This window comes from Mercenaria mercenaria, chromosome 6 (genome assembly GCF_021730395.1).
Source record: "Mercenaria mercenaria strain notata chromosome 6, MADL_Memer_1, whole genome shotgun sequence".
Classification (NCBI taxonomy): domain Eukaryota; kingdom Metazoa; phylum Mollusca; class Bivalvia; order Venerida; family Veneridae; genus Mercenaria; species Mercenaria mercenaria.
In genome coordinates this window covers 56,438,448-56,464,019 of record NC_069366.1, presented here as the reverse complement: position 1 = coordinate 56,464,019, position 25,572 = coordinate 56,438,448, and the positions used below count along the sequence as shown (strand labels likewise).

Here is a 25,572-nt window from a genome sequence, read left to right as displayed (position 1 = left end):
ATAGTTTTTGCAGACAGTTGTGGTTTAAACAAAGAAAAGCAAATTGTATGATCATCAAAGATCATTAAATTTTGTCAAAATTGTCCTTCACCTTTGAGTATCATGCACATACACTGCAAGTACCTACTGGTAAGGAAATCAATAGCTCCCCCACCCCTCACTTGCATGATCCCCACTGCTGAAATGGTAATTTCAAACCCCGCAAAAGTAGCAAACTGAAATACTTTTGAAAACTGATGTATGTGTAGATATACAAAACTAACATATTAATATTACAGTAAAATTATCGACTGAATTTCTTACAGTCAGTGCAGACCAGTATCGCAATTGTATTGAATTAAGCATAATAGTCACAGTGCATTGTCGGTTAAACTTATGAATAGCCTATTTATCTTCCAGATCTAAATAGTGAGGTATAAAATGATCTTTCTTTAACATTATTATATAATATTATAAACTGTAGATTTATGTTTATTTTTGGACAAAAAAAACTGGCTTTCAGTTCGTTTGCTTTTTGTTTTATAAAATGTCTTCTTTCCTCATCCTTGAATTTACTGTGTATCATGGTGAAACACTGTGCAGATATCAAAATATGAATTTGTTTTCATCATAACTATGCTTACATAGCGTAATCCCATGAGTTCGGATGTATAGTTAACCTTTAGCCTGCTGGCGGCAAGTGGTTTTGCCTTTGCGACCAGTGCAGACCAAGATCAGCCTGCACCTCCATGCCTGCACTATTCGTTATACAGTCAGTACATTTTCAGTGAACACCCCTTTGAATAAGAAGTGGTACTGCCCAAATTGAATGATGGATCAGTCCATTTTAGAAATTTAGCAGGGTAAATTGTTATTTGCAACTTAGCAGGCATCCTTTTGTTTACTTGCAACTTCATGCTTCTTTTTTATATATATAAATACATATTGTACAGTTATTTTTCCATTTTGTCAAAGTATCAGTGGAATTTTTATCTGTAAACTGGAATGGTAACCATCATAATATTATGGTCTGTTTCTATTTTTTGTGCCATTAAATTTATCAAGTTATATTTTTGGCAAATGTTCATATGACTACTTTATATTATATTTGCAGCCTATACAGACTGAATCAAATTTGTTTGTTTAAATTATAAAAATAGCTTGACCGATTTAATGTGTGTGTTAAGCTGTAAACAACCAACGTTCTTAATGAAGACACTTTAAAACATTTATAATAAGAATTCATTATTTTGACATGTTGATAATACATTTGTCTGTCTTACTAACCTGAATAAAGGACAAGTTTACAAAAACATAATACCATTTAAAGATATATAAGCCAGTTTGTATCAGGTTGATCAACAGTTGGTTTGTGAAAAGCTATTTGGAATTTATTAGCTGGCATACAGTGTTATTTATTTATATTTTATCAAAAATGGAAAATGATTCTGAAGCAAATGCTCAAAATGGAGATTGTTGCCATGGTCACCATACCTTACACCATAGTAAGTTCTTTTCTGTTTGATTCAGTTTCTTGCAATATCATTAATGGCAAAATTAATTATTTTAAGCTGAAAACATATTTGTGACTTCATTAATGGCAAATTATTTTAAGCTGAACATATTTGCGACTTCATTAATGGCAAATTATTTTAAGCTGAACATATTTGCGACTTCATTAATGGCAAATTATTTTAAGCTGAACATATTTGCTACCGGTACTTCATTAATGGCAAATTATTTTAAGCTGAACATATTTGCGACTTTATTAATGGCAAATTATTTTAAGCTTAGCATGTTTTGCGATATCATTTGTAGCATGTTTGATAATTCTAAGTTTCACACTTCCTGCAGCATCATTAATGGCAAATTATTTCAAGTTTCACACTTTGCAACATCTTTTTAAAAAAAATATATTTCCGTTTTATTTCACCGCTTTTTTTTCAAGTTTATATACATTGTTGTTCTTCAATGAAAACTTTGCAGTTGGTTTTCATCATAAAACTCCTATGATTTTTAATTAAATACATATTTCCGTTTTAAACTTGATTCTCAGTACATAAAGTTTAAAGAAATTCTGTCTGTAGGAAATTTTTTGGGAATTATAAAAGAAAATTATAGGAAACTGTCAGATGTGTCTTTAAAGCATAATTATACCGAGTGACAGAGTCATGTTTTTCTTGTGGGTATTGATCGATATATAAGGTAGTCAAATTAATAAATAAGCACTGAAATTGCTTTAAAGTCATGGAAAACCTTGAATTTATTCTTTAAGGAAAACTACTGCAGTCAAGGCTTTGCCAAGATTTTATAATAATCCAGACTGATACATTTGTAGTGATAAAAGATCCAATAGTAAAAGGTTTAGATATTTTAATCTCTTAATCCATTCACTATCAACATTATTTTGACCTTATTTTGCTTTCTAATGAGGCTTATGCTTAGTTTTTAATCTCTTACATAACGTTAAAAATGTAATTCTGTTTCACTGTAACATTTATTTCACAGTGAAAGGAGGTGCAGTGAAAATGGAGCCACCGACGAAACGTAAGAGATTATGCACAAGCTGGAAAGTTCAGGCGTCGGATATTGCTCGGAATACATTTAACCCAATTAGAAGTATCGTCGATGGAATGAAGCTGACGCCAAATCCAAAGAAGGATATGATTGCACTTTCTATAGGTAATATTCCTTGTTATTCATGTTCAAATAGGCAGATTTATTTTGCTGACATTTATTATTAATTACCGGGACATAGAAAGGAGGTGACTGTCAGTCTGGTCATTTAGATATGTATTGTGACTGCAGTCAAGTTCTTGTCAAAAGTAATGGACCTGTAATTTTGACAGCTTTTTTATGGGATATGGTTTTTTTTTGCAAATACCTTTAACGAAGCTTAATTGCACTGGGTTTTCTGTATCAGCTACAAAATTTGAAATTTCAAATGTAGAGAATCTTATGTAATTGTAAAGAAATTGTTAATTGGCATTACAGGTCCACTACTTTAACCTTTAGCCTGCTGGCAGCAAGTGATTCTGCCTTTGCTATCGGTGCAGACCATGCAAGATCAGCCTGCACATTCGTGCAGTCTGATCATGGTCTACACTGTAAACACCCCTTCAGTTGATAAATGGTACTGCCCAAATTGAAGAATGGACCAGTCCATTATAGAAATTTAGCAGGCTAAAGGTTAATTCAGCTTTAAAGCAAACAGTAAGTTGTCATGCTTGATCTCTACCTAATAGTCTCTCTGATTAGTCTCTCCTGGACTCTTGGTCTACAGGCTGAAGGTTTGAATCCCTTACCAAGGTGCAGGGACTGGTCAGAAGTCTGGGAAGGAGTAATCAAGAATAGCTGAGAGAACTTTTTATTGAAGTGACATTTAATACATACATACGCGTAGCGTGGCATACTCAGTTACTCGGCTGAGTAACATTTAAAAATAAAAAAATAAAAAATATAACAGGCTAAACACTCCATAGAAGCAATATAAAACTGATCAGGAGTGGGTATTAGGTTGGGAACATGTCATAGCATTATGAGTTAATGCTGTTGTCTTGGTGCTAAGTGACTTTGTTATAATTTTTGTGACGGCAGACTGCTGTTGCTCTTTTATCAAAATTTCGATCAAAATTTATAAAAAAAAAAAAATTTCTTGCTCCACTTGCACTTGTTATTGTAAATACATATTTAAATCTAAATACATTTAAAATTCGAAAGACATATATTATGATTTCAGATGCATATATACTATAGCTGCTATTGACCATAAGAACAATCTTCTTAACGGCAATTGTCCATCACTAGTTAAATTTGGAAGGATAAACAACAGTGTCTATAACAAGTATGAATTCCCAAGCATTATTAAACCTAAACAAAAATAAATTATCTATCCCATAATCAAAGAGAATCAACGGGAGCAAATAAAACAGATTCATAAATTAACATTTAGGCTTTGTTATCTGCATTGCCATAGTATAACACTCAATTTCAGTCATATAAACTATCAATTCATTAATTTCTACATGGAAAACATACAGTTATGAATATATATTTCCGGGTCACTATACTGCAAAGCACCTACTCACCCTACATCACTCCCCCGTCGAGGTAGAGGGTAGTAGAAAGAAACCAAATTTCAACTTCAGCCACCTTCTTCTTATGCCCTTACACTCATTTCCCAAAATTGTTTGCAGAAAAAATACAATAAAAATTATTTAACGCACGAAATAATTATACATCCTACACCTCAATACCTTTGAAATACAGTAATACCTCGATTTCGGTCGCCAAACACAACATAAACGAAAATCTTGCAGGCTCAGTTTAAATGAGCCTGTTCATGGACGGTAGTGGAAGTGCAAGCCCTCTAGCCCCGGCTTCTAGCCCTGGGTTGAGCAGAACTTAACATTACACATGTTATAAGTACCAGAATGTAATTTAGAAACCTAGGATACACATATGTGCATATATTATTGCCTTTTGTTTGAATAAACTATCTGTCTATCTGTGTAACAAATACTCAGAACCAGCAAATATTTAATTATTTATATTGTCTAGACATTTCCTTTATTATTGTTTCATGAATTTAGATTTTATATTTCAGCCTAAACATCTGTCAAAAGACTTTTGTCTCTGTTATAATCATTATTTACTTGATTGTTTCCAAGAATGTAGTGATACATTTTGCGGGAATTGTAAATTATTGTGATATCAAAAACATGCAACAAAGGGCAAACAATAACTTTTAGTAATTAACTTGATCTAGAAATCAATCTAATTAATGCTTACAACATTTTCCTATAAATGCAATATTAAAAAGAGAATTTACTGTAAATTTAGTTGAAGAATGAAATAAGAATCTGATGAAATAGCTTCATCATTTTGTCTGTAAATTTGAAACTGTGGGTAAGTCAAAGTTTGTCCTCAGCAGTCTGATCAGTTCCTAGGCATTTTAGAGTATTTACTGCAAGGTGATTTGCATATATTCCATTGTAACATGTATGAACACATGTGTACTTTATTTAAGAATTTAATAATATTTTCTGTGCGTTTATATGGTACTTCTCGCAAATTAATGAATCACGCTGGCGATTCTTGGATGATTAGCAAGAAGCCTTCCAGTGTGGTTTATTATACCCATATATGAACGCACAAAAAATAGCATTCAATTCTTATATTTACATTTTACGATAGCTTGCTACAAAAATAACTGATTTGCTTTCTAGGAGTATTAGAAAAACAAAATAAATGTCAAGATATTGATCTTTTTGTCATCCTGTAACAGAAAAGTCAAAAGGCCTGCCCACGTTCAACTATAATTCGCCTTCCGATTAAAATACAGTTCCTGGTTTTTGTTTAAAATATTTTAACTCCAGTGAAAATTCATTCAGTCGTGTTTTGTGATCTTTGATGCCAGAAAAATTAGTTAAAGCTATAATTAAATGTTCTTTTTCAAAGTTTTGGCATCAATTTTGAAACAATTTTTGGAACGTGACCATTCTGTTCATGTTTTTGGTGAAGGACGTCAGCGTGCAATCTCGCAGAAAGGGTCGTCATTGATATTATTACTCTAATGTTGTTTATATGAAAATTAATGCTCTTGTCTTTCCATGTAAAATGTAAATTGCAAATTTTGTATACAACAAATAAGTTTGGAAAACAAACTCGTGTTGTTAATCTGCGAATAACAAATTTTGTCCTGAGTAAAACTAAGACAGCCTCGTCCAAGTCCTTCCAAAATGTCAGTACCCACTTGCAACGTTTATCAGCTTATGTAGACTTTTCTTTACATTCCGAGCCGTTTGTGAATATTTTGTTCTTAACTGAAGGAGCATAGTTTTGGTTAGAAAAGTCACCAGAAGTCACCCTTTCCATTTCTTTGCTCTAGAATTGCCACGGGGGAGGCTCCCCGGACCCCGCTTGAGGAGGGGATTCCTCCTCCCACACTCCCCCCTTGAGTAACATCTAAATTGATCACCCTATGCCCCTGACAAAGGTTTAAACAAATTGCATTGAAAACAGTTTCGTGAGATGATAAATGCTTTCAACCAGCTTCTAAAATTAGCTAAAAAATTGTGTTGCTAAATCTTGTTTAAAGGATAAATTAAACAAAAATTGAGCCGTGCCATGAGAAAACCAACATAGTAGGCTTGCGACCAGCATGGATCCGCACAGTCTGGTCAGGATCCATGCTGTTCGCTTTTAAAGCCTACTGCAATTAGAGAAACCATTAGCGAACAGCATGGATCCTGACCAGACTGCGTGGATGCGCAGGCTGGTCTGGATCCATGCTGGTCGCAAACCCACTATGTTGGTTTTCCCATGGAGTGGCTCATTAATGATTTTAAGTATATTGTATTACATTACGGTATTATAATGCCATGTAGAATGATTTATTTGCTCAATTTGATTTACCATACTTGTCTCTAAGGTGATCCGACAGTGTTTGGTAATCTGAAGGTACCAGAAGAAATCGAGACATCGGTTATAAAGTCTATCAGACAACACAAGTACAATGGCTATGGTCCATCTACAGGTATTTATATAAAGTATTCAGTGCAAGAAATTATGTTAAGGAGGTAGGTTACCTTAATATTTGTATGTGCGCACGCCCAACCGGAAGCTAACGTGATGATTTTCGACGACGTTCAATATGACAAACTAAATGTGTTTGTATCTGAAAAAAAAATCATAAATCTGTCTCCAATCTGATGCTTCATGGTTTAATAATGCAGAAATGATGAATAAATTGCCACAGAAATGCTTCAAAACAGTGTTGCCTTAAAATGACGTCATGACGTTACGTGTCAGTTACCACGCAAAATGAATAGCTTTTATTTTGAAAGTACGTTATTCTGTGCATTTTCTTTATTTGAACTATTTTGAAACAGCCAAAATTTGCTGAAATATTTTTAATGAGTCTTTCGCTCTGAATAATGAGCAATATATATTTTGCTTCTTTTATGTAGTTATAATGAAATTTTATGCAGAATGTAAGAAAATGATGATGGTAACTGATATTATTGGGAATATAGTCTGATGAAGGTTACTTAATACGGCCATTTTCAAATAAAAATTGGGCAGTTTGATTTGTAATACCTTTTTTCAGTTTCCATTGATAATTTTTTACTTATATACTAAAACTTAGCTCTAAAATTGTTCAAATTTCAGTAGTTAAATTGTGGTTTCTTGAATTAAATTGATGTTACCATGGAAACGAAGCCCGTGACCTATAAATCTAATGTAAAATTTGAAAGTGTTGACACTGGTATATCTAAGGAACACAGATTCGGCTTTTTATTTGCATTTCAACAATATATCATTGAATGAGAATGATAGCAGCATGCAGAAGAATTTTTCCATAAAAAATGTCAGACAACGGGTACTGCTGTAAGTATTGTAAGCTGTGAAATTTGTTTGAAAAATGCAAATAACACAAAAATATTACTTGCATTAGAAATAAGATGTTTTAAAGCTTCATCAACAAGAATTATATAATTTTATTCAATATTTTTTATAAGAAATTACGAAAAAAAGCAAGATAAAAGCTATTTTAAACATCTCTGTTGCCATGGTTACTTTAAACTTTAAGAAAAATAGGGTACCATGTAAAGTGCTTGGTATTTTACTAATACTACTACCCAAATATTCCATGTTGGTCATTAACAGAATGGCACTGAAGCCGTCGAAAAACCCGTTTTCATACTTGGTAGTTTGAAAATGAGAGAAAATGCGTTACCATGGAAACACGAGCCTCGCGACATATACATTTTAAGCTTATATTAGAAAGCTAACGCGCATACAAGTAAAATTATCAATTATGCAGACTTCTACGGATCGATAACAATGAAACCAAAATACACTGAAAAGTGTCAAATATCCATATTTTCCTTCTTTCAATATAAAATACCTTTGGAGGTTCATGTACTTCAAACCTAGATAAAAATTGTACTTGAAGGGACACTCTGAGATAAATGAAATTAAGATTGTAGCAGTTAAAATATTAAATTACACGAAATACAAAAAATTGCTGCAGTTCAACTAATTTGAATTTACCCTGGTAATAAGGTAACCTACCTCCTTAAGCCCTCAGATTTGCATACTGTGAAAATACACTAATGTACATTATGACAGTAAGTGCCTGTTTCACTCATGATCAAAGTATGTGTCAGATTTTATGCAATGATGTATTAATGTTAAATCCATTGATTTTGCAAGGAAATTTCATTGTTTGAGCCTCGCCATGAGAAAACCAACATAGTGCATTTGCGACCAGCATGGATCCAGACCAGCCTGCGCATCCGCGCAGTCTGGTCAGGATCCATGCTGTTCGCTAATGGTTTCTCTAATTGCAGTAGGCTTTGAAAGGAAAAAAGCATGGATCCTGACCAGACTGCGCAGATGCACAGGCTGGTCTGGATCTATGCTGGTCGCAATTGCATTATGTTTGTTTTCTCATGGTGTGGCCAGGAAATTTCATTATTTTGTCCAAAACAGCTAGATCTATTTTGTTGAGATATAAGTTTGTGGATTTTGGCGTTTGAACATTTAAATGAATTAGAATTTTATTGCTTTCTTGGATTGAATTTCTTTGATTAATACAACAGCAAATTCCACAGAAAAAGTCAACAAATATGTTTGCCAGTTTAGATAACTTTCTTTTAAATAAACACTCTTCAAACAATGCTTTTTCTCACTGAGACTGTCAGCTGAGAGCATAATATGCTATTACAATGTAATTGTATAAGACAAGTACTTTCATGAAGAGTAAACTGTATCAATTTATTAATCAGAGACTCATGCTGTCTGTATTTTTGGTTTTTTTTGAAATGACATTAAAAAATTGCACTATTTAACTCTTGATTATATATTTTTTTTGAACAAAACATTCATTAAATTAGTATGAGGGTTTTGAATTTAGTCATCTGAATAGTTCTGTAAATAAAATTTATTTTAAATTTGTCCTTGTAATTTCAGGTTATAATGCTAGAGAGCGTGGCAAGTTATTATCTTACGAGAAGTCACAATTGAGGCAAGTAATAAAACTATTCAGATATTAACTATAAAGCGATCTTCTTGAAAAGAGAGTAAAATGCATACTTAAGTTAGCTGCCCAGATCTTTACGTCACTTCATACGATGTCTGAATAACTTTGAAGTGCCCAATTATATTTTGTACAGATTTTAATAACTGTTTTGAAATATATGTAGTATGTACTATAACAATGAACTGTGCCAAGCTTCACCAGTATTAGGGGATCAACAAAGAAGTTATGGGAACTTGAAATTTTATACATTTAAAATCTTTAAGTTTCAGACTTAGAATGTTTCAGAAAATCGGTGAATTTGGACGTGGCATTTCAGTGAAGAATTAGAACTTGTTATAAAGGTCATGCAGTTTCTATATTTAGTCCAGTGTTTATATATAAAGAATGTGATGCAACACTCTGCTTTTAAATCTGACATTTATGATGAAATCACATTCATTGCAGTATGCATATTTGTTAAACCTACACATGATATTTACCAGACAAATGCTTAACCGTATTTTAAATTTTGTTTAGCATGCTCGAGGTGTTCCTTGAGCTTCACATAATCATCAAAAAGGCTAAATGGTATGTATGCATAAGTGCATAAGACCGTCCAATCATGTCAAATGTCAAAGGCATTTTTTGGAATACCCACAGCTTTTGATTAAAAGAAGTATACTGAGAAATCATTTATATTTGTGAGGGACTAGTTTTGGCAGATTTCATAGTAAAGTCAATGCACGAAATTCAGTCCCAAGGAACAAGTAAAATTTCCATTCATTATATAAATGATTGTATGTGCAAAAGCTAAAATTCATGATTTCATGATCCCCATGCAATAGCTGTTTCAACTAAATTTGTGAAATTAAATGATTCCACAGTACTGATTTTTTTTTTTTATGTTTCAGGACATCATCCTGACGAGTGGTTGCTCTGGGGCCCTGGATTTATGCATAACATGCCTGGCAAACCCAGGACAGAACATCTTGATACCGAGACCTGGTTTCTCCATATATAAAACATTAGCAGAGTCATTGGGTATCCAAGTCAAACACTACAGTCTACTGGTATATCACACTTTATTGTAGTATTTACAATTTCTAGTTTATTTGTTGTTTTTATATCAAAATTACATGATTGTATATTTTTGTAGTAAGACTTCCCAAAAATATTTCTTAGATGCTTTTTTTACTTACACAAATGCGTTTTATTTTCAACCTTATTTCAGTTAAAATATATGGATGCCAGTTAACTGAACCATTTTTCTAGGATCCCTAAATAGTAACTCAGTAACTGACAACTTCCCCACATGAACCAGAGGTGGATTTGTTTCAACATGATGATGTCGTCTTCAGTCATTACAGAAAACATATGTCACTCCCAGGATTTAAACTTCCTCCAATTGTTCAAACCTGCAGCCTTCTGATTGGGTCTGAGCTAACCATGCAGGCAAGATTTTCCAATTCATTATGATATAAATAGGACAGAAATTTATAAACGGTGATACAGTATCTTGATATTTTGAAAAAAAAAAAAAAACAATACCGAATGTTGGCACTGTTTATTACAGCCAGAGAAATCGTGGGAAGTTGATCTGAATCACCTGGAGTCGCTCATAGATGATCATACTGCAGCCATCATCCTCAATAACCCTTCCAACCCCTGTGGAAGTGTATTCTCCAAACAGCACTTGAAGGATTTTCTCAAGATCTGTGAAACTTACAAAGTTCCAGTCATTGCTGATGAAATATATGAGCATTTTGTAAGTTAAGTTTGAATTTTTAAACCACTGTTTGTTTGTTTGTTTTGGGTGAAGTCCCATTTTTTTTCAACATTAATTATTTCAGTTATGTTATGATAGAAGTTAACATAAACGTTGTTCTTGGATTATGAATAAGCGCAAATCTGTTCTGTGCAAGTAAATGCCAACTTCTTTACTTAAATCGGAGGTGGAGGGCAAATGCTTTCAGCTCTGTGATTGAACAAGCTCATGACTAACTGGTCTCCTTAGCTTAAAGCAGGTTTTCCACTGTGACATTGTTGTAGATAATTATAGCAACGAAAAACAAATAGCTACATTCTAAAATCTCTTTTTAGATGAACAATTTTTTCATGTATGAATAGTTATTGATTTAATTCTGAATGGATGAATTTCATTTGGCTGAAATAGCAGTTAATTAGTGGGTATATGAATTGTTAGTAATAATTGGTTTTTGATCAATCTGAATCCAGAATTATTCTCACAAATACTTACATTACAGTTACGTAACCTTATAAACATTAGCTTACATGAAATAATTAAGAGAGCATGACAAAATTAAATTCATATCAGATTAGTAAATGTCAAAATAACATAATTTGTCACGAATTTCTGTCACGAAATTTCATTGTGAAACATGAAAATCTTTTGTAACTTTAATGATTGATATGAGTAATATAAATTGAATTTAACTTAACTTGCCGTCAGTTTAAATATTTATAATATTATATGCATGTAAATGTAAATTATTGCTAGCTAAAATGATGTTTGGCCAGTGCTTACCACCTTATTATCCCAATGTTGCTGTCAAAAAAATGTGCAGGGCGGGTCATTTTCCTAATGGTCACAGATTTCAATTTAAGCTATCATGCTGACACGATAATTTGCTTGGTGACATGTAGATCTGATCATTGAATCTTGCAGTGTGATAAGATGACTGTTTGCATTTATCAGTGTTTGTAGCACCTTTAAGTAATGGTACTTCCAAATTGAATGGAAAGTTCTTTTAGAAATTGCAGGAAGGTTAATGTTTATCTGCATCTAACCAGTGATATATTCTATACTGTTAGTATTTCAACAGGAAGAAGAAAACATGAGAAACAAGCATACTAATATTGTAACAAGTTGCAGTGCAATGATTGTAACATAGTTAATTTATTTCACATTTTAGTAACATTATTTTATGCTCCTTCTTGTGGAAATTGGATATAGGTTTGTACGGCCATGTGTGACAATTTTTTTGTCACATGCTGCTCCAAAAAGATATGGTTTTGAGACATGAAACTTGACAGAAATGTTAACCAGCATGTGAAGTTGTGCACATGGAGTTTGGTTTTGATTTTATGCAGTAAAAGCAGCAGAGTTATGGCTCTTAGATTAGATATTTCTAAACTTATGATGTGTGCTGGTCAAACACATAATTATGGTTGAGTGTATTTTAATCTGTGCAAGAATGCTAATCACCATACAAAGGTTTGTACTTTAGGCTTTGTTTTTGCTTTTACCGAGTAACAGCAGAATTATGGCCCTTGAATTAAGATTTTTTAATTTTTATAGAGCACTGCTCTAATAGTATATGACATACAGACAGGAAAATTTACTGCAGTCTTAATAAGTATTTGAAATGTTGTAGATGATTTCATTCGAAACAAACAGACATTTATGCAGATAACCATTTGCTTTGAATAGACTTGATTTTATGATTACACCAGTCAAGGTGAAATTGTTCATCATTACAATGAAAACAGATGTACCGGTATGTTACATTATTAAATTATCTATAGTTGAAAAGCATTAAAGGGGCACAACTCCAAAATGACACCTTAATATTATTTTTCATTTTTAAAAAGAAGCAAGCAGATATGAGCATCTATAAATTATCAGCAAATCATGAATGAACATTATACATTATTTTTTACTATGGATTAAAAAATAAGGCTTGTTTGTGCTATCTTTAATATGAAAAAAGACAATGCCTCAATTGGGAATCGATCCAACTTCAACTTATCCCATAACATTTGAAAAGAACAGTCTAATGACAGCATGGAAGGACACATTTTTTAATTCGACAGTAAATATCTCATTCGGTATATCGCATGTTACTGCAGAGGGATCGATTCCGTATCATTTTAAAGGTAGATTTTGGAAAAAAAAAAACACTGCCCATATTTGTACTGATGTGAAAGATGTTGCGGTTAAGTTATGTGGATGCTTATTAGGTACGAGGAAAAAGCATACCGTAATAATTCTTTCAAAAAATCCAAAGTCAGATGCTCTGTGCTCATGCCGGAAGGACACATATTTTAATTAGATAGTGTATATCTCACTCGGTATATCGCATGTTACCGTAGAGGGATCGATCCCGATTTTTTGTCGCTTTGCAATTCCCTCTATGGATTAAATGCTAGGTGACAGTATACTGTGTTTTATGAGTAGGATATAATTGAGGATATTTGTTTGTTTCTGTGTAAGTAAGATTGAAATATCTTTCACGGGTGAATACTAGATGCAGTATTTTCACAAGTGAAAGATATTTTGATCTTACATATAAAACAAACAAATTTCTTTTTATTTTATGTTTTGACTTAAGTTACCCACTTTATAGTTCCTAACCAGTGAAAAGAAATATCTTTCACTGTGAAAATACCAGATATGTTTCACTCTAATATTTTGATCATTCACTGAAAAACATGTGATAAAATCCATATCATTCATTGCATATCATACAGCTGTGAGTGATATAGCTTTGTTGATCTACTTGTAAATTTTTATTTTTTGTATTAAATTTCTAATTTATCACATAAAATGTTATGAAAATTGTAGAAGTGCTTTTTTCTTTATAGTAAATTTTAGGGAGAATATTTCCATGTAAGCTGTTTTTTTCCAGCAACTTTTGGACTGAATGCTTTCGAACTCAACACAAGTTGTCAGTAACATCAAACACTCTCACAAAGCCAAATTTCATACAGTTTAACAAATTGGTGTCCCTCTATAGGGAAATTTTGATGTAAGCTTTTTTTGATAATATTGTCAAAATTAAAGGACACAGCCTGTTATACTGTGAATCCTTTAACCTTTACCCTGCTTAATTTCTAAAATGGACTGGTTATCATTCAATCTTGGCAGTACCACGTATTATTCAAAGGGGTATTCACTAAAAATTTAATGACTGAATAGCGAACAGTGCAGACCATGATCAGCCTGCATGGATGTGCAAGCTGATCTTGGTCTGCACTGGTCGCAAAGGCAAAATCACTTGCCGCCAGCTGGCTAAAGGTTAATTTTATGGGCACAAGAGCTACTTCATAAGGATATGAATTTGTGGTTCAACTTTTCAGCATAAAATGAATGGGAATTTTACTTGTTCTTTGGTATTTAATTTTGTGGATAAACTCGACCATGAAAATAAGTCCGCCCCCCTTCCCCCCTCCCCACCCCCCACACCACCACCACCACCATTAAGTTAGTTCTGATCATTTGATAAACCGGAAGTAATGGCGTAACATCATTTTTTCCAGATAACATTAAAACCTTGACTTGACATATGGAAATGAAAATCGTTTTATGAATTAATGACAACCAATGAGTTAATTTATGATAACAGTAACATGTCTATCTCTCTTAAGGAGGTAGGTTACCTTGTTACCAGGGTAAATTCAAATTAATTGAACCGCAGTGATTTTTTGTATTTTGTGTAATTTAATGTTTTGACTGCTACAATTTCAGTTCCGTTTATCTCTGTCCCTTCAAGTACAATTTTTATCCAGGTTTGAAGTACATGACCCTCTTAAGGTATTTTATATAGAAAGAAGAAGGAAAATACAGATATTTAACACTTTTCAGTGTATTTTGGTTTCATTGTTATCCGTAGAAGTCTGCATAATTAATAGTTTTACTAGTATGCGCATAAGCTTTCTTATAAAAGCTTAAAATGTATATGTCTTGGGGCTCGTGTTTCCATGGTAACGCATTTTCTCTCATTTTTCAACAATTATGTATGAAAACGGGTTTTTCGACGGCTTCAGTGCCATTCTGTTATTGACCAACATGGAATATTTGGGTAATATGATTAGCAAAATACCAAGAACTTTACATGGTACTATGTTTTTCTTAAAGTTTAGAGTAACCATGGCAACAGAGATGTTTAAAATAGCTTATATGTTGCTTTTTATTGTAATTTCTTATAAGAAATATTATATAAAATTATCTTTCTTGTTAATGTAGCTTTAAAACATCTTATTTCTAACGTTAGTAATATTTTCTTATGAATTACAGTTAATTTAACAAATTTCACAGCTTAAAATACTTACAGCAGTGCCCGTCGTCTGACATTTTTATTGAAAAATCGTTCTGCATGCTGCTATTATTCTCATGGATATTGTTGAAATGAAAATAAAAAGCCGAAGCTGTGTTCCTTAAATAGACCAGTGTCAACGCTTTTGAATTTTACAATTAGACATATAGGTCACGGGCTTCGTTTCCATGGTAACATCAATTTAATTCAAGACACCACAATTTTATACTGAAATTTTAACAATTTTAGAGCTTAGTTTTAGTATTTAAGTAACAAATTATCAACGGAAACTGGGAAATAGGTATAACAAATCAAACTGCCCAATTTTTGTTTGTAAATGACCGTAATAAGTTACCTTTCAGCCATCTATATTCCCAATCACATCAGTTACCATCATCCATTTTCTTACATTCCGCATAACATTGCAATATAATTACATAAAAGAAGCAAAATATTGATCATTTTTCAGAGCAAAAGACTAATAAAAAGTATTTCAGCAAATAATGGCTGTTTAAAAATAGTTCAAATAAAGAAAAGGCACAGAATAACGTACTTTCAAAATAAAAGCTATTAATTTTGCGCGGTAACTGACACGTAACGCCATGACGTCAATGACGTCATTTAAGGCAACAATGTTTTGAAGCGTTTCTGCGGCAATTCATTCATTATTTCTGCATTATTAAACCATTAAACATAAGATCGGAGGCAGGTTCAAGATTTATTTCCAGAAGAATGGATATACAAACACATTTAGTTTGTCGTAAACGTCGTCGTAAATCGTCACGTTAGCTTCCGGTTGGACATGCGCACTTACAAATATCAAGGTAACCTACCTCCTTAAGATGAAATATGATATTAAAACATTTGACACATTAAATTTGAAGTAATGTTTTAAAAGTCAGCTTAAGATGTGCAGATCTCTTTACCCTTACAGAAGAAAAAGGCCTGCTGCGTACTCTTGCTGTGTACATACAGCGTATATGATACGTACATGATGTGTACTGAAATCAATAGTACGCGGGATATACACCGCACATACACCGATAGTACGTTTGTAGTACACTTTTGACATGCAAATGAGCTCTGCCGCGTACTACTTGCTGCGTACATGCTGTGGACTACATAGTACACAGGATGTACGCTGGAGGAATTTAGTATGCGGGAAATAGTACGCAGCATGTACCCGGCACATACACTTTTCACATGCAAATGAGCCTGCGGTGTACTACCCCTGCGGCGTACATGCTGTGTACTCCTGCGGCGTACATGCTGTGTACTCCTGCCGCATACATGCTGTGTACTCCTGTGGCGTACATGCTGTGTACTCCTGGCCCGAGTCCTGCGGCGTACATGCTGTGTACTCCTGCTGCATACATGCTGTGTACTCTTGTGGCGAAACTGCTGTGATAATGTAAATTCCTTACCCCACCAACTTTCATATGCAAATGCTTATCATTTGGACAGAAAAAAAACAGAAAAAAGATAAGTGACATGCATCAATAAGTATTTACCCTTACCAAAATAATGTAGATTGATGTTATCAAATAAATTAGTATGCTTTTCTCCATCCACTTTTCAATGAAATAAATCAATTTTTGTAGCATGTAATTTGGTAAACATTTGAAGAAAATGGCGTAACTGCATCAAGGGGAAACAACTTTAATGCAACTAAATATAAGTGTTATGATTTATTATAGACGATGTGTGCGTAGTATGTATTTATTTTGATTAAAATCCATCTGAGAAAATCTAGGACTGGAATTATATAAGCATTTATACACTTTTACGTCCGTAAAAAGTAGCGCACCAAAAAATTTTGGATTGATTTTTTCCAATGGGGCGAGCGCAATTAGCCAAAAACGTTCTGAAAATATACGAGCGGCAAATCCGATGAACAACTTTTTAATTTGGTGAGGCCTTAATGAGTTAACATAATGAGCATTAAAGCCTTTATAAAACATGATAGAATGGTGTTTTGCTTAAGAGTATTCAAATAACAGTGAGAGCTATTAATTCTTCTGATTCGGGCACTGTTGAGGCATTATCTTGGTAATTATTTCATGTATTACAAAATGTAATGCAACGAAGTTCAAATAAGGCTTTTCAATTATCCAAGTTAGAAAGCTCCAGGATTAATTCAAAATGAAAAAGAATATATTTTTACACTGCATGCAAGGTGCAGCTCAGAAATCACTAAGATGTAAGCTTCACAAATGAACACTGCAAATAGTTCGGCAAATTTTCATTGTTCAGAATACCGGTAATCTGAACTATTCTATGCTATTAAGATAAAAGTTACACGGAAATCAAGTTCTTGCTTCCAAAAAAAAAAAATGTACAAATCCTTCCTGCATGAAGTGTACTTCAGACTTTTACCTAAAAAAATTCAAAGTATAAACACCAAAAGAAAATGAACAAGTCCCTCCCGCATATATGAAGTTTACTTCAGACTTTAACTTCTAAAAAAAAACTAAGTATAAATGCCAAAAGAAATTGTACAAGTCTTTCCCGCGTATATGAAGTGTACTGCACAAATTTCAAAGTATCTGCGGTGTACATGCAGTGTACTATTTTCTTGTACAAGTCCCTCCTGCGTACATGCAGTGTACTCCTTAAATTTTCAGAGTCTGTGCTGCGTACTTGAAGTGTACAAGTGACCTCCTGCGTACATGCTGTGTACTCCTCGAAATAGTACACGGCATGTACGCGGCATGCGGTGTATATAAAATGTACTCCTCTGGCGTACTACTGTGTTCGCGGCATATACACAGCAAATACGCAGCATGTACGCCACAGAGGCTTGCTTCTGTAAGGGTAATCATAGCCAAAAATCTAAAGAAAGCACAAAAACCTATACATTTAATTTCACCTTATTATAGACCATTATGTTTATTCAAGACTGAAAGAAGTGTCATTCAAATCTACATTGTAGAAAAATTTCTATCAGCAGAAATGTTTTCAAAATTGTGATTTTCTCATTAACTGCCATTATGAAAGCTTGTGTTTTATTAGCAGAATTTTCTATGGATATTTGGAAGTTTTGAAAAATTGGGGTTTGATCAAATTCTGTATTGTAGAAAAAATTTTGATGGGAACGTGTAGAATTACCTTAATGATTTTACAGCATTTATTATGTGTAGTATCAATTTATATGTCTTATAATTTCAGGTGTTTAGTGGATCAGCATACCACCCACTGGCATCACTGACAGATACTGTCCCTATACTGTCCTGTAGTGGGCTCACTAAAAGGTATGGTTCTGTGTAAACAGCTAATATTTTGTCATAACTAAACTACCAACTGTTTGTACTAATTGTCTGTTCAGTCAGTCATATTGCTTAAATGATTATTGCAGTTCTATGAATTTAGTCGAATTGAAATAAGGAAAATGCAGTAATTTTTTTTAGGGATAATTGATTATAATTGTGCCGTGCCATGGGAAAACCAACATAGTGGGTATGCGACCAGCAAGGATCCGCGCAGTCTGGTCAGGATCCATGCTGTTCGCTAACAGTTTCTCCAATTCCAATAGGCTTTAAAAGCGAACAGCATGGAGCCTGACCAGACTGCGCGGATGCGCAGGCTGGTCTGGATCCATGCTGGTCGCAAACCCACTATGTTGGTTTTCCCATGGCATGGCTCATATGTTATATCCATATGAGGTAAAATTTTCCATTCTTTTCCATTTGAATATGACATGTTTCTAGAACAAATCTGTGAATGTACACCATTATATAGTATTCTTACATGACATTAATATAAAACCAGTCCATAGTGTGTGCTGCATGATTGGTCCATATTAACACAGGTTTGGTGGGCTAATAAGTAAAAAGAAAGTAAATCCGTGAAAGATACGGTTATTTCTGATGTCATACAATAAAACACTTACTGAATGGCTTGCAAACCAAGATTTAAAACTATTGCCCAAAGTCCAAAGATCTTACAAGATGTCCTTAACCTTTAGCCTGCTGGCGGCAAGTGATTCTGCCTTTGCGACCAGTGCAGACCAAGATCAGCCTGCACTTCCGTGCAGGCTGATCATGGTCTGCACTGTTTGCTATTCAGTCAGTAAATTTTCAGTGAACACCTCTTTTAGTAATAAGTGGTATTGCCCAAATTGCATGATGGACCAGTCCATTTTAGAAATTTAGCAGGCTTAGGGTTAATCTAAATAAAGCTACCATAGCCTAATCTGTCTTTGATTATGAATATAGATAAAAGAACACACAAAATGCTGAAGAAATCTACAGTTTTTACTTTTTTAGCAATCCAAATAGAAAATATGTTAGGAAAATGGTCAGCGACCACATATTAAATTGCTCAGGCAAGCCATGGTTGTGTTCACTGTGCATGTATTTTTTTTGCCAGGTTCTTGGTTCCCGGCTGGAGACTTGGCTGGATTGTTATATATGACAGACAGAACATTTTCCAAGAAGAAGTAAGTTAAATATTCTTTTTTACACAAGCAGCCATTTAGAGGGCCCAGGATACATAATGAAAAGAAGCAATGAATGACATTTGATTCACCTATTCCATGATATGTTTTTTCATTGAATACTTTCTAAAATAACAGATATTACCTCTGATATTGCCATTCAAAAGATCTCAGAAAGTAAATAAGAAATACGTTTTTTTCCCAGGTACGTAAAGGTCTGCAGTGTTTATCACAGAAAATCTTGGGTCCAAATACTCTCGTACAAGCATCGCTTCCAGAAATACTCAAAGACACCCCCAAATCATTTTACTCCGATACACTCCAGTTTATTGAGTCAAATGCCAAGTTATTCTATGAGAAGATTTCTGCGATTCGAGGACTGAATCCAGTCATGCCACAGGGTGCTATGTACATGATGGTAAGTAGTTTAAAGACAACAGACAATTTCTCTTATTCTTAGGCATGACAGCATAATTACAGCATATCTTAATTTGATATAAGAAGAAGACCTAAAATGCAGGCTGTCATCATTAGAATTTTAGGAAAATTATGGGTTATAGGAATGGTCTGCGTCTGTCCGTCCGTCTTCCGTCCTTCCGTAACATTTTGTGTCAGCTCTGTATCTCCTAAACCCCTTGAAGGATTTTCATGAAACTTGGGTCAAATGATCACCTCATCAAGAAGATATGCAGAACCCATGAGTCAGCCATGTCGGTTCACGGTCAAGGTCACAACTTAAGGTCAAAGCTTGAGCCTTCCATTTCGTGTCCGCTCTGTATCACCTAAACCCCTTAAAGGATAATCATGAAACTTGGGTCAAATGAACACCTCATCAAGACAATGTGCAGAGCCAATGAGTCAGCCATGTCAGCTCAATGTCAAGGTCACAACTCAAGGTCAAAGTTTTGAGCCTTCCATTTCATGTCCGCTCTGTATCTCCTAAACCCCTTGAAGGATAATCATGAAAAATGGATCAAATGATCACCTCATCAAGACGATATGCAGAACTCATGAGTCAGCCATGTCGGCTCAAGGTCAAGGTCACAACTCAAGGTCAAAGGTTTGAGCCTTCCATTTTGTGTCCGCTCTGTATCTCCTAAACCCCTAGAAGGATTTTCATCAAACTTGGGTCAAATGATCACCTCATCAAGGTAATGTGCAGAACTCATGAGTCAGCCATGTTGGCTCAAGTTTAAGGTCACAACTCCGGGTCAAAGGTTTGAGCCTTCCATTTTGTGTCCGCTCTGTATCTCCTAATCCCCTTGAAGGATTCATATGAAACATGGGTCAAATGATCACCTGTCCAAGACAATGTGCAGAACTCATGAGTCAGCCATGCTGGCTCAAGGTCAAGGTCACAACTTTGGGTCAAAGGTTTGAGCCTTCTATATTGTGTCCACTCTTTATCTCCTAAACTCCTTGAAGGATTTTCATCAAACTTGGGTCAAATGATCACCTCATCAAGAACGCATGAGTCAGCCATGTCAACTCAAGGTCAAGGCCACAACTCAAGGTCAAAGGTTTGAGCTCTGTATCTCCTAAACCCTTCAAAGGATTTTCATGAAACTTGGATCAAATGGTCACCTAATCAAGACGATGTGCAGAATTCATGGGTCAGCCATGTCAGTTCAAGGTCAAGGTCACAGCTCAAGGTCGAAGGTTTACCCTTTCACTATCCATAACAGTGGCGGGGGATTTAGTTGTCTTTCAGACTGCCTTGTTTTTTATACACCCATCTCTGAGAGCGGGGCGTACTATGTGAACATCCGTGGCAGGGAGGCTGCTGCATCCAAAAGCATGTCCTCTTTCTAAGTCAAACTTGCTGACAATGTTTGTGGGCATAATATCTTGACTAAGTTTGATAACCACCAAAATCGCCTCAGGCACTCTTGGATTATGGCCCGTGAATTACTCGAAAAACTGCCAATTTAGCCTGGCTCTCTAAGTCAAACAGTTTTCATCCGATCTTTAAGTCGACCCCTTTAGCAATATGTATTGTAATTTTTTTCAGTGGGTTTCTCATTGTTTAGTATCCTGCATGAATTTTGTCCTAACACAGTGAAACAAACAACACAACAAGATAGACATGCTTTTAATCAGTTAAATTATGAAAAATTTACACATTCAAATAATTTTTTGTATTATAACAGATCGGTATCGAGATGGAACATTTTTCGCAGTATCTGAATGATGTAGAATTTACTGAAGCTTTGGTGACTGAGCAGAGTGTTTTCTGTCTTCCGGCACAGGTAATTATTTCGCTCCCATGCCCTAACCTTGTTTTTATTCTTTTAAACATAATGAATTTACGTTTTTAGCTCACCTGTCACAAAGTGACAAGGTGAGCTTTTGTGATCGCGCGGTGTCCGTCGTGCGTCCGTGCGTCCGTAAACTTTTGCTTGTGACCACTCTAGAGGTCACATTTTTCATGGGATCTTTATGAAAATTGGTCAGAATGTTCATCTTGATGATATCTAGGTCAAGTTCGAAACTGGGTCACGTGCGGTCAAAAACTAGGTCAGTAGGTCTAAAAATAGAAAAACCTTGTGACCACTCTAGAGGTCACATTTTTCATGGGATCTTCATGAAAGTTAATCAGAATGTTCATCTTGATGATATCTAGGTCAAGTTCTTAACTGGGTCACGTGCGGTCAAAAACTAGGTCAGTAGGTCTAAAAATAGAAAAACCTTGTGACCACTCTAGAGGTCACATTTTTCATGGGATCTTTATGAAAGTTGGTCAGAATGTTCATTTTGATGATATCTAGGTCAAGTTTGAAACTGGGTCACGTGCGGTCAAAAACTAGGTCAGTAGGTCTAAAAATAGAAAAACCTTGTGACCACTCTAGAGGTCACATTTTTCATGGGATCTTTATGAAAGTTGGTCAGAATGTTCATCTTGATGATATCTAGGTCAAGTTCAAAACTGGGTCACGTGCGGTCAAAAACTAGGTCAGTAGGTCTTAAAATAGAAAAACCTTGTGACCTCTCTAGAGGCCATATATTTCACAAGATCTTCATGAAAATTGGTCAGAACGTTCACCTTGGTGATATCTAGGTCAAGTTCGAAGCTCCGTCACGTGCCATGAAAAACTAGGTCAGTAGGTCAAATATTAGAAAAACCTTGTGACCTCTCTAAAGGCCATATTTTTCATTGGATCTGTATGAAAATTGGTCTGAATGTTTATCTTGATGATATCTAGGTCAAGTTCGAAACTGGGTCACGTGCTATCAAAAACTAGGTCAGTAGGTCTAAAAATAGAAAAACCTTGTGACCTCTCTAGAGGCCATATATTTCATGACATCTTTATGAAAATTGGTCAGAACGTTCACTTTGATGATATCTAGGTCAAGTTCGAAAGTGGGTCACGTGCCATGAAAAACTAGGTCAATAGGTCAAATAATAGAAAAACCTTGTGACCTCTCTAAAGGCCATATTTTTCATGGATCTGTATGAAAATTGGTCTGAATGTTCATCTTGATAATATCTAGGTCAAGTTCGAAACAGGGTCATGTGCGGTCAAAAACTAGGTCAGTAGGTCTAAAAATAGAAAAACCTTGTGACCTCTCTAGAGGCCATACTTGTGAATGGATCTCCATAAAAATTGGTCAGAATGTTCACCTTGATGATATCTAGGTCAAGTTTGAAACTGGGTCACGTGCCATAAAAAACTAGGTCAGTAGGTCAAATAATAAAATACCTTGTGACCTCTCTAGAGGCCATACTTTTCATGGAATCTGTATGAAAGTTGGTCTGAATGTTCATCTTGATGATATCTAGGTCAAGTTTGAAACTGAGTCAACTGTGGTCAAAAACTAGGTCAGTAGGTCTAAAATTATTAAAATCTTTTGACCTCTCTAGAGGCCATATTTTTCAATGGATCTTCAGGAAAATTGATCTGAATGTTCACCTTGATGATATCTAGGTCAGTTTCGAAACTGGGTCATGTGCGGTCAAAAACTAGGCCAGTAGGTATAAAAATAGAAAAACCTTGTGACCTCTCTAGAGGCCATATTTTTCATGAGATCTTCATGAAAATTAGTGAGAATGTTCACCTTGATGATATCTAGGTAAAGTTCAAAACAGGGTCACGTACCTTCGTAAACTAGGTCAATAGGTCAAATAATAGAAAAACCTAGAGACCATATTTTTCAATGGATCTTCATGAAAATTGGTTAGAATTTTTATCTTGATAATATCTAGGTCAAGTTAAAAACTGGGTCACATGAGCTCAAAAACTAGGTCACTATATCAAATAATAGAAAAAACAACGTCATACTCAAAACAGGGTCATGTGGGAAGAGGTGAGCGATTCAGGACCATCATGGTCCTCTTGTTTAATGTAGTGGAATTGTAGGATAGTTTCAACCTAATTAAAATTTCACGCTTGTTTGTTGTGTTTCTGTTATTGGGGGAAGGGTACTATAAGATTCATCATTTCAGCTATTCCCCCTACCCGTTGTAAACTTAGGGGTCCTATATAGTCCCAAAGTGAATTTAGGAATCCAGTTGATATTTATACTGACAATAAATAAATATGGGAGGCAGGACTTCAGATCACCATTCAGTTTGTTCATTATTTGTCCAGCCATGTTAGTAATGACCTAATTTCCATATTTTAAGTAAAGAGCTTTAGGAATGATTTGTTCGACTTTTTAGCTCACCTGTCACAAAGTGACAAGGTGAGCTTTTGTGATTGCGCGTCGTACGTTGTCAGTGCGTACGTGCGTAAACTTTTGCTTGTGACCACTCTAGAGGTCACATTTTTCATGGGATCTTTATGAAAGTTGGTCAGAATGTTCATCTTGATGATGTCTAGGTCAAGTTTGAGACTGGGTCATGTGCGGTCCAAAACTAGGTCAGTAGGTCTAAAAATAGAAAATCCTTGTGACCTCCCTAGAGACCATATTTTTCGATGGATCTTCATGAAAATTGGTCAGAATGTTCACCTTGATGATATCTAGGTCAAGTTCGAAACTGGGTCACGTTCGGTCAAAAACTAGGTCAGTAGATCTAAAAATAGAAAAACCTTGTGACCTTTCTAGAGTCCATACTTTTCAATGGATCTTCCTGAAAATTGGTCAGAATGTTCACTTTGATGATATCTAGTTCAAGTTTGAAACTGGGTCACGTGCCTTCAAAAACTAGGTCAGTAGGTCAAATAATAGAAAAACCTTGTGACCTCTCTAGAGGCGATATTTTTCATGGGATCTGTATGAAAGTTGGTCTGAATATTCATCTTGATAATATCTAGGTCAAGTTCGAAACTGGGTCAAAAACTAGGTCAGTAGGTTTAAAAATAGAAAAACCTTGTGACCTCCCTAGAGGCCATAATGTTCAATGGATCTTCATGAAAATTGGTCAGAATGTTCTCCTTGATGATATCTAGGTCAAGGTCGAAACTGGGTCACGTGCGGTCAAAAACTAGGTCAGTAGATCTAAAAATAGAAAAACCTTGTGACCTTTCTAGAGTCCATACTTTTCAATGAATCTTCATGAAAATTGGTCAGAATGTTCACCTTGATGATATCAATTTCAAGTTCGAAACTGGGTCACGTGCCTTCAAAAACTAGGTCAGTAGGTCAAATAATAGAAAAACCTTGTGACCTCTCTAGAGGCAATATTTTTCATGGGATCTGTATGAAAGTTGGTCTGATTATTCATCTTGGTGATATCTAGGTCAGGTTCGAAACTGGGTCAACTGTGGTCCAAAACTAGATCAGTAGGTCTAAAAATAGAAAAACCTTGTGACCTCCCTGGAGGCCATATTTCTCAATGGATCTTCATGAAAATTGGTCAGAATGTTCACCTTGATGATATCTAGGTCAAGTTTGAGATTGTTTATCTTGATGATTCAAAGGCCAAGTTTAACAGGTGAGTGATATAGGGTCATCATGACCCTCTTGTTTTATGATAACTGAGCCGCACCATGAGAAAACAAACAGTGCATTTGTGACCAGATTGGATCCAGACCAGTCTGTGCATCCTCGCAGTCTGGTCAGGATCCATGCTGTTTGCTTTAAAAGCCTATTGCAGTTAGAGAAACCATTAGCAAACAGCATGGATCCTGATC

General features: G+C 34.9%; 1 protein-coding gene across 1 annotated transcript in view; it reads left to right on the top strand.

Moving 5' to 3' along the window:
* Window positions 1-268: 268 nt before the first annotated feature.
* The window catches only part of LOC128558050 (tyrosine aminotransferase-like), a 30,689-nt gene continuing 5,385 nt past the window's right edge, over window positions 269-25,572 (top strand). Inside the window, exons 1-10 of the mRNA XM_053546830.1 lie at window positions 269-1,484; window positions 2,488-2,661; window positions 6,413-6,517; window positions 8,959-9,017; window positions 9,904-10,077; window positions 10,581-10,772; window positions 18,232-18,314; window positions 19,432-19,501; window positions 19,704-19,916; window positions 21,649-21,747. Coding sequence (XP_053402805.1) covers window positions 1,415-1,484; window positions 2,488-2,661; window positions 6,413-6,517; window positions 8,959-9,017; window positions 9,904-10,077; window positions 10,581-10,772; window positions 18,232-18,314; window positions 19,432-19,501; window positions 19,704-19,916; window positions 21,649-21,747 — 1,239 coding nt within the window. The 5' untranslated portion in view covers window positions 269-1,414. The remainder of the gene's footprint in view (window positions 1,485-2,487; window positions 2,662-6,412; window positions 6,518-8,958; window positions 9,018-9,903; window positions 10,078-10,580; window positions 10,773-18,231; window positions 18,315-19,431; window positions 19,502-19,703; window positions 19,917-21,648; window positions 21,748-25,572) is intronic.